General features: G+C 42.5%; 1 protein-coding gene across 3 annotated transcripts in view; it reads right to left on the bottom strand.

The window, feature by feature from the left end:
• The window catches only part of pik3c2b (phosphatidylinositol-4-phosphate 3-kinase, catalytic subunit type 2 beta), a 190271-nt gene that overhangs the window by 43576 nt on the left and 132048 nt on the right, over window positions 1-14647 (bottom strand). For all 3 annotated transcript variants that reach the window (XM_043716445.2, XM_043716446.2, XM_043716443.2), the window contains exons 16-18: window positions 13655-13843; window positions 9337-9430; window positions 7326-7420 (exon numbers count right to left, since the gene is read on the bottom strand). In XM_043716445.2, coding sequence (XP_043572380.1) covers window positions 7326-7420; window positions 9337-9430; window positions 13655-13843 — 378 coding nt within the window. The remainder of the gene's footprint in view (window positions 1-7325; window positions 7421-9336; window positions 9431-13654; window positions 13844-14647) is intronic.

Raw genomic sequence — 14647 nt, 5'->3', positions numbered from 1 at the left:
AAGATATGGAGGGGCAATGTCATAGAGGGATTTGAAAGTATGCACACGGATCCTATTTACTTAACTTGAAGCCAATGTAGGACAGCGATGGAAACCAGGACTTATATAGGACACAGGCTGCAGATTTTGGATGATCTCAACTTTACCACCAGACCACGAAGGTCAGTTATGCTCTCTGTTAGGTAGCTTGTAGATGTAACTCTAATTTATAAGCAATGGGCCACTGAAAGAGCATTTCCTTTCAAGACCTTTTCTGAATGTTTAACTTCCAATGCTACAACTAACAACAGCAGAGAGTTATCTTCAGCAAATAGGAGTAAGAAATAAAGTAACTAGTTATCCACCAGAATGGCTGCCTGTTTACATTCAAAAGGGAGACATGGCACATCACACAGTAAATAATTGGTATAATACATTTTGATATACCTCATTTATACTTCATTTATATAAGAACATAACAACTAGGAAAAGGAGGCAATTCAGCCTCTCAAGCTTGCTCCACTATTTGATACAATAATGGCTGATCTCATCTCAACCTCAGCTGCACTTTCCTGTCTATTCTCCATAATCTTTCAACCAATTATTAATTAGAAATCAGACTATCTCCTTGTTAAACAATGTCCCAACACCTCCTGACACTGGGTTGTGAATTCCATAGATTCACAACCCTTTGAGATCAGTAATTTCTCATCTCTGCTTTGATTCTGCTACTCCTAATCCAGAAACTACAAACTCTCATTCTAGACCATACCAGGAGAGAAAATATCTTTTCCACATTTGCTTTGTCAACCCCTTTCAACATCTTATTTTCGTCAATTTCATCACCTCACCTCTGTTTAGTGAGCCTCCTCTGAACTGCCTCCAATACAACTGTATCAGTCCTCAAGTGTGGGGACCAGAATAGTATGCAATGCTCCAGATGCGATTTCACCCTTAATGACCTCAGAAAATCCTCAAGCACTTGAAATCCAATAAAGTGTTTTAAAATCGTAGTTACTATTGTAAGGTTGTAAGGTAGAAATGTAGCAACTAATTTCAACATAACAAGCTCCCAGAAGCAATGAAATAATGAGCAACCTACCTCACTCATGCCATTTGAGGGACTAATATTGACTAGATTATAAAACCGAAAGCTTCTAGTCTCTTTCAAGCAGTGCTGCGGGATTGTATACATCCACTTAGTCATGGAGCATAGAATCACAGATGTGCAACACAGAAACAGACCCTTCGGTTCAACTCGTCTATGCCAACCAGATATCCTAAAATTATCTAGTCCTATTTGCCAGCACTTGGCCCAAATGCCTCTGAATCATTCCTATTCATATACCCATCCAGGTGCCTTTTAAATGTTGTAATTGCACCAAACTCCACCACTTCCTCTGGTAGCTCATTCCATACATATCCCACCCTTTGCGTGAAAAAGTGAGAACAGTTGGAGTGTTGGTTTCTCATGTGACACCATATAAATCTAATAGTTATTTTAAACTTCACAAGGACTCAGTATACCACGTAAACATGAGGCACTCTGTCACTACAATCTGCAAGCAGTGGGATAGCACGAAATAGTACTTTGCACTGAACTCTGCACATAGTAATACATTAGATTACGCTGGAGTTTGATTTTATTTAGCGTTCCTTCCGAGGTTCAAGACTTGCTTTACATGCAGGAACTCAGCAATCTAATCATGATACTTAAAATAATAAAGAATCCCAACTGGCTTAATTTCTATGACTGTCAACGGACACATTGTCAATATTCCCAGTCTATCAATCTGGATGCAAAAGAAAACCCAACAAAGGATGATAAAAATCTGGAACACTGGCAAAGCCCATTAGTTCAGTGCTCTTAAAAATCGGTCATAAAAAAGCAATTGACCAACTCCTCTTGTTCTAACTTATGGAAAATAGATTATTTCTACTTTTGGTTTCCATTATTTGGAGAATATTCTTCACGCACGAGTTGAGTGTGTGGTGCTGGAAAATCACTGGAGGTCAGGCAGCATCTGAGGAGCAAGAGAATCGACGTTTCGGGCATAAGCCCTTCATCAGGATTCTCCAGCTCCTTGGATGCTGCCTGACCTGCTGTGTTTTTCCAGCACCACACTCCTGATTCTGTCCAGCATCTGCAGTTCTGACTTTCTTCATGCATGAGGTACGCTTGAGTCAGGATGAAACCTGGTGAATCAAGTAGGTCAACCTGTAGTCTTTTAACAAGCTCTGAAATGAAGACTCACAACGCGAATCAGATAAGGGGGTCATGCCTTTAAGGGAATGATGTTCAAGTATTTGCCTTTAGTGGCCACATAAACTAAAGGTTGGAAGCCTCAACAGCACTGCTCAAGTTTGAATCTTGATATTTTAAACAGTTGCTGTTAACAAATCTTGTATTTATCCATTCAACGAAGCAACAGCATTAAGATTATTAGCCTAAATAAATTTGTGGTTTTTAAGGGAGTAAAGTAGAACATTAATTAAAGTACTGGTAAAATAGCTCAGAAGATGGATTAATGATCCAGAGACAGGAACTCAAATCCCATCTGGCCAGCTGGGGGAATTTAATTTAAGTTATTTAAATAAATCTTTAGTCTTTGTAATCATGAAATGGCTCGATGGCTGTGACAATCCATCTGGTTCAGAGACATGCTTTAGTGAAATAAACATGCCTGGCTGACATATGACTCCAGCCATATCGTTGACTCTTAACTGAAGTGGCCTAGCAAGCCACTCAGTTGCTGGGGTCAGCCAATAAACATTAACATTTCCAGCAAATTCCTAATTTCCCATAAATGGGAAAAAAAAAATCACCAAGACCACAAAATTCCAATGGAACAAAACACCAAGTAGATTAGATTAGATTAGATTCCCTACAGAGTTGAAACAAGCCCTTCGGCCCAACAAGTCCACACCTACCCTCCGAAGAGCAACCCACCCAGACCCATTCCCCTACATTCAACCCTGACTAATGCACCTAACACTACGGTCAATTTCCCATGGCCAATTCACCTAACCTGCACATCTTTGGACTGTGGGAGGAAACCGGAGCACACGGAGGAAACACATGCAGACACGGGGAGAATATGCAAACTCCACACAGACAGTCACCCAAGGCTGGATTCGAGCCTGGGACCCTGACAGTGTGAGGCAGCAGTGCTAACCACTGAGCCACCGTGCCGCCCAAGTAATATGAACACAGTTAGAATAGAGTTTGCTAAGTTTTCATCTGCTAGATTTTCAAGGTTTGGTGGTCATGTGCAATCTACACATATCCTTCAGACATATCATCTTTAAAAAGCCTGATCCTGGAATATACTTATAACATTTAACACTTAACCACGTCTTAAATTTCCAAATTATGATTCAGATTGCGGCCCAAAAGTGGTTTCATTCTTCTCAGAAAGCTCTTGGCATTCCAGTGTACTTCATTTCAGTGTTTCAGAAATGCTTCAATCATCTGCATAGTACCTGATTCTTATTGTCAGGCACGTGTTGTGTTGATGTTCTCTAAAGTACATAATTAATACTCAGTTCCACTTGATATGCAGTGTCTTGAACAAAAGCTGGAAAATACATAGCAAGAACAGGTAGCGGCTTGCACATAAAATAGCAACCACCTTTTGCCTTACTGTGATACATTAAGACATTTCCTGCAAGGAGGGAACTGGACACAATACTCCAGCAAAGCTGACGTGGCCTGGGTTTGGTCTTAATGTTTCCATCTCATTGTCCAAGCTTCCTGCTGATTTACGAGAGTCCGAACCATTCTGAATATTTACAAGCTGCTGATTTTCTTCTTGCTGACAGCTTGGCAAACGACGGCTCACTGCCGTGGGGCAATCATGGTCATTAACACCTGGCACACAGATGGTAGTGCCAGCTGCTCAAGGAAGCCAAAGAGGAAGTACTTAGCAAAGGGGGCAAAACGTTCCTGCTGTACCCCAAACAAACAAATAACATAATGCCAAACAGGGACAAAAGAAAATGTGACATTCCATTTGGTTCATTCAGAGTGTGGTTACATGGTGATCACTGGAAATTCAAGGATAGGTTTTCTCATTAAACCTACATCTACAATATTAACATTTAGCACATAAAAGGAATCCTACTTTGAACGCAGCCAAACTCCAGACTGGCTCAGAATACATTCATGTGTTCAATCTAATCTGACACACAGAGCAGAGCTGTAAGAGTTGTAATTTTTCAATCCTTGTCCTCTGGTGCAGGATTTAAAGGAGGACTGGAAGGAATTTCTGGGGTTTATACCTCAGAAAACTGCCCTGATGTGTTTCCACCTCGAGCCAACCTGCTTAGCTGAGTGCCTATTTTTAGGCTGATAAGGCATGGCATTACCCACTGAGACGAGGGGCCTGGAAGAGGCTTGCCGGTACTGCTCTGAGGGGAACCTGCAAAGCCTCCAACATTAACCGCACATGAGCTGCACTGCCAGTGGGCCAAAGATGTTGGCCATACTGTAGAAACATTTTCCCTCCATAACGGTGATGCCACAGCTTTGGTCATTGTTCATTTTCTTAAAATTAGCACATCTTCAGAGGGCTGAAGCCTTCCTTTATTCCTCGTTCAGTGGGGCTGGCCATCTTCCAAGATGTAGGATCTCCGATTTTGCATGCAATCTCATGGGGGCCAATCATCATCCATTTCGTGGACCCAGTGCAGTTTCTTAATAAATCTACTCCAGAATGATCTTGTGAGTAGCCTCCACTGACAGGCAGACAAAGGTCAAAGCCAAGAAATAATTCAGACTTGCAACCATAAACAAAAAGCAGAAGGTCCCACCTACAGGGACCAAGACACGTGAAGCATATATCGTGGGCAGGAGATGGCCCAATGGTATTGTTGCTTTACTGTTAATACAGAGACCCCGATAGCATTCTGGGGTACTATGTTCAAACCCTGCCACTGCAGATGGTGGAATTTGAATTCAACAAGTATCTGGAATTAAGAATCTAACGTTCACCATAAATTCACTGTCAGGAAAAACCCATTTGGGTCAGTAACGTGCTTTAAGGAAGGAAACTGCATCCTTTCCTAGTCTGGGCATCATGCAACTTCAGACCCATGGAACTGTGGTTGACTCTTAACTGCCCTCTGAGCAGTTAGGGATGGTCAATAAATGCTGCCTAGCCAGTGATGCCCTCATCCCATGAATAAATAAAGAAAGAAATGTAGCTCACATGGCAAATCAGTTATCACTATAATCAAGGAAGGAAGATCAGTTTCTGAAGCCACAGCTGCCTCACATCAACCATCCAGGGCATTTATGCTGGGCTTTGGCAAGATACCGCATTCGATTCACAGTTGCTTGTTCACAGAGCAATGCTTTCAAGATTTACTGTATTTGAACAGAGACTGGTGCATTAATTCCGAAATCATCCCTTTCTCCATCTATCACATTACAAATGCTATACAAAGAAAATACACCTTTAAATGTTTTAGTTTAAAATAGAACATGGAATAAAAGCATTCAATTTAATATTTTTACAATTTAATTACTGACTGGGACAGTATCGTCCTCAAAATGGTATATTTGTAATTAGTGAATGAAGCAGCAAAAGAACTGGGCGGCACGGTGGCACAGTGGCTAGCACTGCTGCCTCACAGCGCCAGAGACCCAGGTTCAATTCCCGCCTCAGGCAACTGTCTGCGTAGAGCTTGCACATTCTTCCCTTGTCTGCGTGGGTTTCCTCTGGGTGCTCCGGTTTCCTCCCACCATCCAAAGATATGCAGGTTAGGTGAATTGGCGAAGCTAAATTGCCCGTAGTGTTAGGTGAAGGGGTAAATGTAGGGAAATGGGTCTGGGTGGGTTGCTCTTCGGAGAGTCAGTGTGGACTTGTTTGGACAAAAGGGCCTGTTTCCACACTGTAAGTAATCTAATCTAAACTGCAGATGCTGTAAATCGGAGACAAAAGCAGAAATTGCCGGAAAGCTCACCAGGTCTGAGCGGATCTGTGGAGAGAAATCAGAGTAAAGTTTTTGGATCGAGTTGTCACTCAACCCTAAAGGTTAACTCTGATCTCTCTCCACAGATGCCGCCAGACCTGCTGCATCTTTAAATATTGAAGCAGCTTTGTGTTGAGAAGTAGTCAGTAACAGCCACACCATACAAATGCTAGGCAATGACAATCTTCAACAAGAGAGATCTGAACATCTCTGTGATATACAATAACATTAGTATCAATGAATCCTACATCAATAACATTCTGGCAATTAGCATCAACCAGATATTACTGAACCATCCACTTAAATACTGCGGCTTCAAGAGCAGATCAGCTGCCAGGAATTCTGAAGCAATTAACTCCCCAAAGCTTTCCCAGCATCTACAAAGCATTTTCCTGAACCAAGGAGCTCAAAATGTTCAGAATGAAGCAGCCTCATCTAATCAGCATCCCATCTACTAACTTAAACATTCAGTCCCTCCATCATCAATGCACAGTGGTAGCACGGTCTATCATCTGCAAGATGTAGTACATCCAGTCACAAATGCTCCTTTGATACCTCCTTCTAAACCTGCGATCTCTAGCACTTAGACTGTCAAGGGCAGCAGATGCCTGGGAACATCACCACCTCAAGTTCCCTTCCCAAAAATGAAAAGACCCTGGCTTGGAGCTCTATGACTATTTTTTCATTGCCATTGGATCAACTTCCTCAAACTCTCTTATTAATAACACTGGGTCTTCCACAATGATTCAAGAAAGCTGGTCAAGGGCATTTATAGATGGACAAATGTTGGCTACGCTAATGATGTTCGGGAAAAGATTAGCAATATGCACCAGCTGTTTTCAGCAGTCAGCATCATCAGTTTCTTTGCATCTTTTAGCTTTACAGACATTAGTGCCCCCTACAATGCTTCAAAACAGATGATCAACTCTTCAATTGCCAGCCCATGAGAATTAACTTTGCGATCTTCATCTGATATCTATTCATTAAGACCTTCCTGCTGATTATACTGGAGAGCAGGTGGAACAATGTGAATAAGGCTCTTATTTATGGGATCAGTACTTTTACCTGTTGAGTTTCCCATGGTCAGGGCAACCCCAGGTGACTACAGTTGAAAACAGAATAATTACAATGCAGGCAGATAGCCTCCTTAAAAGGTTTCAATGCAAAATTTATCTCCTGCGAGTGGAATGGTTGACTGGTTCCATTAAAACCAGAAGTGGGCAGTTTAATTCCTGTCTCAAATGTTTCGTCTTTAACCTCCAAACAAATCAAATCCAACCACTTTTGCAGGTTAAAATTACTATGGGGCCCGATTGGAGCATTAATGCTCCAAAGTGGCATAGCTTGACAGAACAGTTTGCTTTACGTACCAGTAAAAATAATGGGCGATTTTCACATCGCAGATTGCTCTCCGCAACAGAAACCTCACCAGGGGACTGTCCAAGTAACACTCAAACTTCAGGGCCTGCAAGATAAAAACAAAAGCATAGGTCACATCAATGTAAATCACTCAATCCAGGGCACCGTCTCTCTGAAGCTCGATCATCCTGATTGTAATGAAGGCCTATCTAGAGTCAGAGATGTACAGCACGGAAACAGACCCTTCGGTCTAATCCTTCCATGCTGACCAGATATCCTACATTAATCTAGTCCCATTTGCCAGCATTTATCCCATTTCCCTCTAAATACTTCCTAATCATATACCCATCCAGATGCTTTTTAAATGTTGTAATTGTACCAGCTACCATCACTTCCTCTGGCAGCTCATTCTATACATGCACCACCTTCTACTTGAAAAGGTTGCCCCTTAGGTCCCTTTTTAATCTTTCCCCTCTCACTTTTAAGCTGTGCCTTCTAGTTCTGGACTCCCCCATACTGGGGAAAAGACCTCATCTATTTAAGCTACCCATTCAAAGTTTGAGAGAAGATTTGTAGCTCGGGTGCTTGTTGTTGTGGTTCTGTTTGCCGAGCTGGAAGTTTTTGTTGCAAACGTTTCGTCCCCTGTCTAGGTGACATCCTCAGTGCTTGGGAGCCTCCTGTGAAGCGCTTCTGTGATGTTTCCTCCGGCATTTATAGTGGTTTGAATCTGCTGCTTCCGGTTGTGAGTTCCAGCTGTCCGTTGCAGTGGTCGGTATATTGGGTCCAGGTCGATGTGCTGATTGATTGAATCTGTGGATGACCGTCATTCTGCCTTTGTCTGCTGGTAGTATAATTATGTTCTTATCATTTCTTAGTGATTTTAGTGCTTCCCTCTCCTTGTTGTTGAGGTTATGTGTTTGTCTTTTCCTTGTTATCAGAGGTACGATACTTTGTCTCAACACTACTATTATAGGACAAGCCAAACAGAGAACAGCCAGGGAATTCCTAGAGGCATGGCACTCATCCACAGATTCAATCAATAAGCACATCGACCTGGACCCAATATACTGACCACTGCAACGGACAGCTGGAACTGACAACCGGAAGCGGCAGATTCAAACCACTATAAATGCCGGAGGAAACATCACAGAAGCGCATGAGGCTCCCAAGCACTGAGGATGTCACCTAGACAGGGGACGAAATGTCTGCAACACAAATTCCCAGCTCAGCGAACAGAACCACAACAATAAACTACCCATGCCACTCATGATTTTATAAACCTCTATAAGGTCACCCTTCAGCCTCCGACGTTCCAGGGAAAATAGCCTCAGCCTATTCAGCCTCTCCCTATGGCTCAAACCCTCCAACCCTGGCAACATTCTTGTAAAACTTTTCTGAACACTTCCTCATTGTCTTAAATGTAGACTGAAGAAACATTCGGCTCTTGTGTGGCCAGTTGTGGTTAGGCAGACAAGCCAAAGTCTGCTTACCATGTGAAATTTATCTGTGTTCTTTTTTTCAGAGAATGACTGATTTTCTTTGCTATAATTCTTGCAGTCAGGTCTGATTTTGGTGTCTCAGTGTGACAAGGAAGTGTTTAAACTAAAGGTACAAACCCAACTGCAGTAAGCTATTATCCAGCTGGAAACTTCAACAATAGCATCTTTCAGGTAAACAGTGACATTAGGTGATGAAGATGATGAATTACAAAATGAATTTGATTAGTGATTAACTAATATTAAAATGGTGCACTTTGGTAAGAGGGTGTAACTACAATGTGCCAGTTTACAAAGGCATTCCCATTTCCAAGGTGAATACAGGAATTTATAATGGAAATAAAATGAAAGATCAGAAGATGGCACTTTCTGCAAACACTGGTCCAACAGTGCTGCTTCACCTGAAGATGCCACTTGGTCTTAATTCATCATTTGCTGTTCAAGCCCCTCAATCCTGCAATGCCACAGAACATTGATCAAATAGACAAAAAGTTAATTTGAGGCTGTGAGGTCATACAATACTCACTTGTACTAATTGAGGTAGGAAGTCCACCAGCTCTGATGTGGACATTGTTTCCATCCAATGCACTGCAGTGCGGCGCAGCTCCTGATCAGGAAATCTGAATAAAAACAAAGAGCTAGTATTATGAGTAGGAAAAATTATCATCATGTACAGATGACATTGGCTTAGCCATCAGTACTTGTTATATAAATGTGGCTTGAATCCTTTTGACATACATGATTAAAAGGGTGATCTCACTAGAGTGTTTCAAATGATTTAAAGTTTTCAAAGACAAACCGGGGGTGATAGCAAGAAATACACTTTCTCACACAAAGAGTTGTGTAAATCTGGAAGCCTACCCCCCAACACCAGGAGAAGTGGAAAGGTTAATTGAAAGTATGTAAGTAGAGATTCATAGATTTGTCTTTTGCCAATGGTAATAAGGAAAATGGAATCAAAACAGCAAGGTAAATTTAAGTTACAGATCAGCCATGACCTTCTTAAAAAGCAGAACAGGCTCAGGGAGTTGAATGGCTTCACCCTATTTCTAACTCTTATTTCAAAGACTGCCAGTGCCTGAACACCACCTGCTAATATTAAAAATCTCTCTCTCTTTATTACTACTGCTGAATGAGCAGAAGGATTGCTGCTTTATCCTTATGTTTATCTGCTCGGCTATTATCTCCTGTACGTTTTTCATGGCATCCTTCATTGGGACTGAAAATGTGTTGCTGGAGAAGCGCAGCAGGTCAGGCAGGATCCAGGGAACAGGAGAATCGACGTTTCGGGCATAAGCCCTTCTTCAGGAATCCATTCCTGAAGAAGGGCTTATGCCAGAAACGTCGATTCTCCTGTTCCCTGGATGCTGCCTGACCTGCTGCGCTTCTCCAGCAACACATTTTCAGCTCTGATCTCCAGCATCTGCAGACCTCACTTTATCCTTCATTGGGACACAATTCCATAGGAATTTTCTTGTTCCTTGAACAAGGTCCTTTACTCTGTGTGGGAGTTGGCAAACCTTTGACAATTGTACAGTTCTCAGTCTTGCTTGATGTGGTCATTATCCAAAAATCATACAAAAGTTCATTTTCACCGGAAGTGACTGGACACAGGTTCATTTTTCTCATCCTTGTTACTGCCTCTCATTTTGACAACCAGCTAACAGCACAAATGGAGTGTCAAATCTGACACTTTATGTAGTTGCACACCTCTGTCAGACAAAAATTGACACTGAACCACAGCAAATGTTAGAAACCCAGATAGACACCTGGCGACTATGGCAAGGACTGAATGACATCACAGGTTCTAAAAAGAGGTAAGATAGCAGATGATGATACATCCCTCCCAAATCCTTCTATACTCATTTTGAGCAGAACTTTAGCGGAGAGGTAACACCTATTCAGAGAAGTCCTTACGAACCTATCCCAACAGTCACTGCATCAGAGGTTAGATGAATCCAAGGAAAGCGATGGGAATAGATGGAGTACCAGGCCATGCACGCAGAGCATGCGCAGATCAACTAGCTGAGGTTTTCTCGGACATCTTCAACCTCTCCCTGCCGTAGGCCACTGTCCCTGCCTGTTTTAAGAGGGTCAACATCATCCCCTTGCCTAAGGTGACTCATGCAGCATGTCTCAATGACTACTGCCCAGTGGCCCTAACTTCAGTGGTCATGAAGTGCTTTGAAAGGCTGGTCATAGAATTAATCAACTCCAGCATACCCACTACTCTCGACTCAGCCCAATTTGCCTATTGGACCAACAGATCCACATCAGATGCCTTATCACTTGCCCTTCACATCTTGACACCAAGAACAGCTACGTAAGAATCCTACTCATTGACTACAGTTCAGCCTTCAACACTATTATCCCCTCGAGACTGATTACTAAGCTTAGTGACTTCGCACTAAGTCCCACTCTCTGCAACTGGATCCTCAGTTTCTTGACCCATAGGCCACAATCAGTGAAGATTGTGGACAATATTTTATCCTCACTAACACTCAACGCTGGAGCCCCTCAGGGGTGTTTTCTCAACCCTCTACTGTACTCACTATATATCCATGACTGCATCACCAAATACCAAGCTAATGCCATTTACAAGTTTACTGATGACACCACCATAGTCAGTTGAATCTCAGATGGCGATGAAACAAACTACAGATAGGAGGTGGAAGACCTGGAAAAATGGTGCTCTGAAAACAACCTAGCTCTCAATGCCGGCAAAACCAAGGACTCATTATTGACTTTCGGTGAGACATTACTCATGTCCCCCTACACATTAATAGCACAGAGGTGGAACGAGTGGAGAGTGTCAAGCTCCTGGTCATCCACAACAAGCTTTCTTGGACTCCTCACGTGGACGCACTGGTTACAAAGGCCCAATAACGTCTCTTCTTCCTCAGGCAGCTGAGGAAATTTGGCATAACGGTGAATACTCTTGCCAACTTCTATAGGTGCGCCATCGAGAACATTCTGTCTGGATGCATCACTACCTGGTATGGGAACTGTACCATTCAAGATCGGAGACGGTTACAGAGAGTGGTGAACTCAGCCCGGACAATCACAAAGGCCAACCTCCCATCTAGAGAATCCATCTACCAGGCCCGCTGTCAAGGAAAGGCCTCCAGCATTCTCAAAGATCGAGCCCACCCTGGCAATGTTTTTCTACAACCTCTATCGTTGGGAACAAGATACAGAAGCCTGAACACACGCACCAGCCGGTTTTGCAACAGTTTCTACCCTCCTGCTGTTAGAATACTAAATGGACTCACAAACTCTTAACATTCACCTCGACCATTTTTTTTTGTTTTTATCGCTGTTTATCTATTATTCACTTATATATGCTACTTAACTCTGATCTGCTTGTATTGCTCGCAAGACAAAGTTTTTCACTGTGCCTCAGTACAAGTTTCAATAAATTAAATTCAACTCAATTCAGAACAGGTGACTTAAAGGTTTGCTCAAGGACATAGGTTTTAAGAATCATGAAGAGGTGGGGAGATTCAGGGAAGGAATTCCAGAACTCAGGAACCTCTGTAGACACCAATAATACTTTGAAGGAAATAGGACACAAACAAGGCCACAACTGGACAGGGGTTCTGAGGAAGGGTCACTGGACAGGGGTTCTGAGGAAGGGTCACTGAACCCAAATATCAACTCTGATTTCTCTCCACAGATGCGCTAGACCTACTGAGGCTTTCCAGCAATTTCTGTTTTTGTTTCAGAATTGGAGAAATGGAATGTACTCAAAGGATTTGAATACCAAAGGAGATTCCACAGATAGAAGGGGCTGAAATTATGCATCCCCCACTTATTAGACAACATGATAGTAGGTATTCTTCTTCAAAAGATAAAAAATTGCTAAGTCCATGAGGAGCATTTATTGCTGGTTAGTTATTTCATTAGCATTTGTTGTTGTGGAGTTTATCAATGTACTCTGTTATTCAGAACACCTATGGTGATTGTTAAATGTAAAGTACACAAGCATGTACACATAAGTAAGTGGTTGTTTAAATAAACCATTAAATGGGTCAGTTTAATGTATTACGTGTGGCTTAAATATCAGTATACTTGCCTTTGAATTACAAGATACTGAGTTCAAGATCCATTCCTGCATTTGAGCACAAACATCAATAATGAAACTAAATGCTGCACTGTCAAAGAGGCAGTCTTTCAGATGTGACATTAAACAGAGGCCCTAAATCCCCTCACAGGTGGATGCACCAACATTTAGAACTGTAGTGGTGTTATTTCAAGTGCTGTGGCCATAATTCATGCCTCAATCACATGAACAGATTATCTAGTTGTTATCACATTGCTGCATGTGGGAGCTTGCTGTGCACAACCACTAGCCACAAGTGTTACATCACAAAAAGAATGACTCATCAGAAATGCTTCACTGGATTTGAAGTAGGAGAAAGTGAGGACTGCAGATGCTGGAGATCAGAGTCAAAAAATGTCATTCTGGAAAAGCACAGCTAGTCAGGGAGCATCCGCAGAGCAGGAGAGTTGACATTTCGAGCATAAGCATCAGGAATCCTGATGAAGAGCTTATGCTCGAAACTTTGACTCTCCTGCTCCGTGGATGATGCCTGATCGGCTGTGCTTATCCAGCACCATACATTTTGACTTGGATATGAAGTAGTCTGGGATGTCTGACGATTCTGACTTTGCTTTACAAATGAAAGTCTTTTTCCTCCCCTTCACCTCCCCAGTTTTGGAATAACAGAGGTAGAGGATCCAAATGGTCACCGTCAGATTACTTTTTAAATACAGTTAACTGGCCATGAAGCTGTGGGGCACAAGCTGTCATCTGTTCAAATTTATACTGTTGTAACACTTACGTAGCATGGAGAAGACCCAAAGCATCCAGATGGCTGAGACAATTCCATTGCTTGAGGAGGGTGTAGATATCAGGCAGGCAGGCCCACTCCCAGCTGGGGGCGCTGGCAAGCACCAGAGGCAGGCAGCTGCATTCTGTGTGACAGTAATATCGCTTCTCCCACAACAACTTTTTGTCTACTTCTGTCAGCCTGCAGTGGGTGGAGGAGGGTGGGGCCAAGAGAAATGGAGGGTGGTAATCTGTCAGCACCAGACACCTAAGACATAACAATATCACTGCACATAACCATCTGGCTGCAGATGTCCTTAGAGTAACCAGAGAATGGAAGCAACACCTGAGACCTTTTAGCTGTATATCCTTAATGAAGGTCAGACTTGTTGCTGGAAAGTTCAAAAACAGGAAACTGTAGGGCACTAATCTGAATCCATGTGGAAGGTTACACCAAAGGACAGATTATCAGCAGTCAAAGCAAGGGCTTACACCAGCATTGGGAATATTAATGGACCCAAATCTAATTATAGCAAATGGTTTCCTTAAAGTCAGCATGAAGTCCATTTGAATTGAACAAGTTCCATTTTATATAAAAGGCAATGAACTCGTCTTTCCTTAGTTATAAAGTTAAATGAATTTACTCTTGCAACCCACCTCTCTATCAATGTTAACAACTCACCCAGAGGTACAATATGCTAGGGGCCTACTTGTACCATACAACTGTAGTAACTCTTCCAGCCTCAAGTCTGCGTAGTAAAGCAGTACTATGACCAAAGCAATCTGCAAAGGACATAGAGTCAAGGTATACAGCACAGAAACAGACCCTTCGGTCCAACATGTCCTTGCCGCCCAGATATTCTAACCTAATCTATTGCCATTTGCCAGCACCTGGCCCATATCCCTTTGAATCCTTCCTATTCATATACCCAGCCAGATGCCTTTTAAATGCTCCAGCCTCCACCACTATCTCTGGCAGCTCATTCCATACACGCACCGCCCTCTA

The sequence above is a fragment of the Chiloscyllium plagiosum genome, unplaced genomic scaffold (genome assembly GCF_037043375.1).
Source record: "Chiloscyllium plagiosum isolate Xiang-an unplaced genomic scaffold, Cpla_swu_hap1 HiC_scaffold_26, whole genome shotgun sequence".
Taxonomy (NCBI): domain Eukaryota; kingdom Metazoa; phylum Chordata; class Chondrichthyes; order Orectolobiformes; family Hemiscylliidae; genus Chiloscyllium; species Chiloscyllium plagiosum.
Note: the sequence above shows the minus strand (reverse complement) of the source record. Positions and strands in the feature narration are given on the sequence as shown.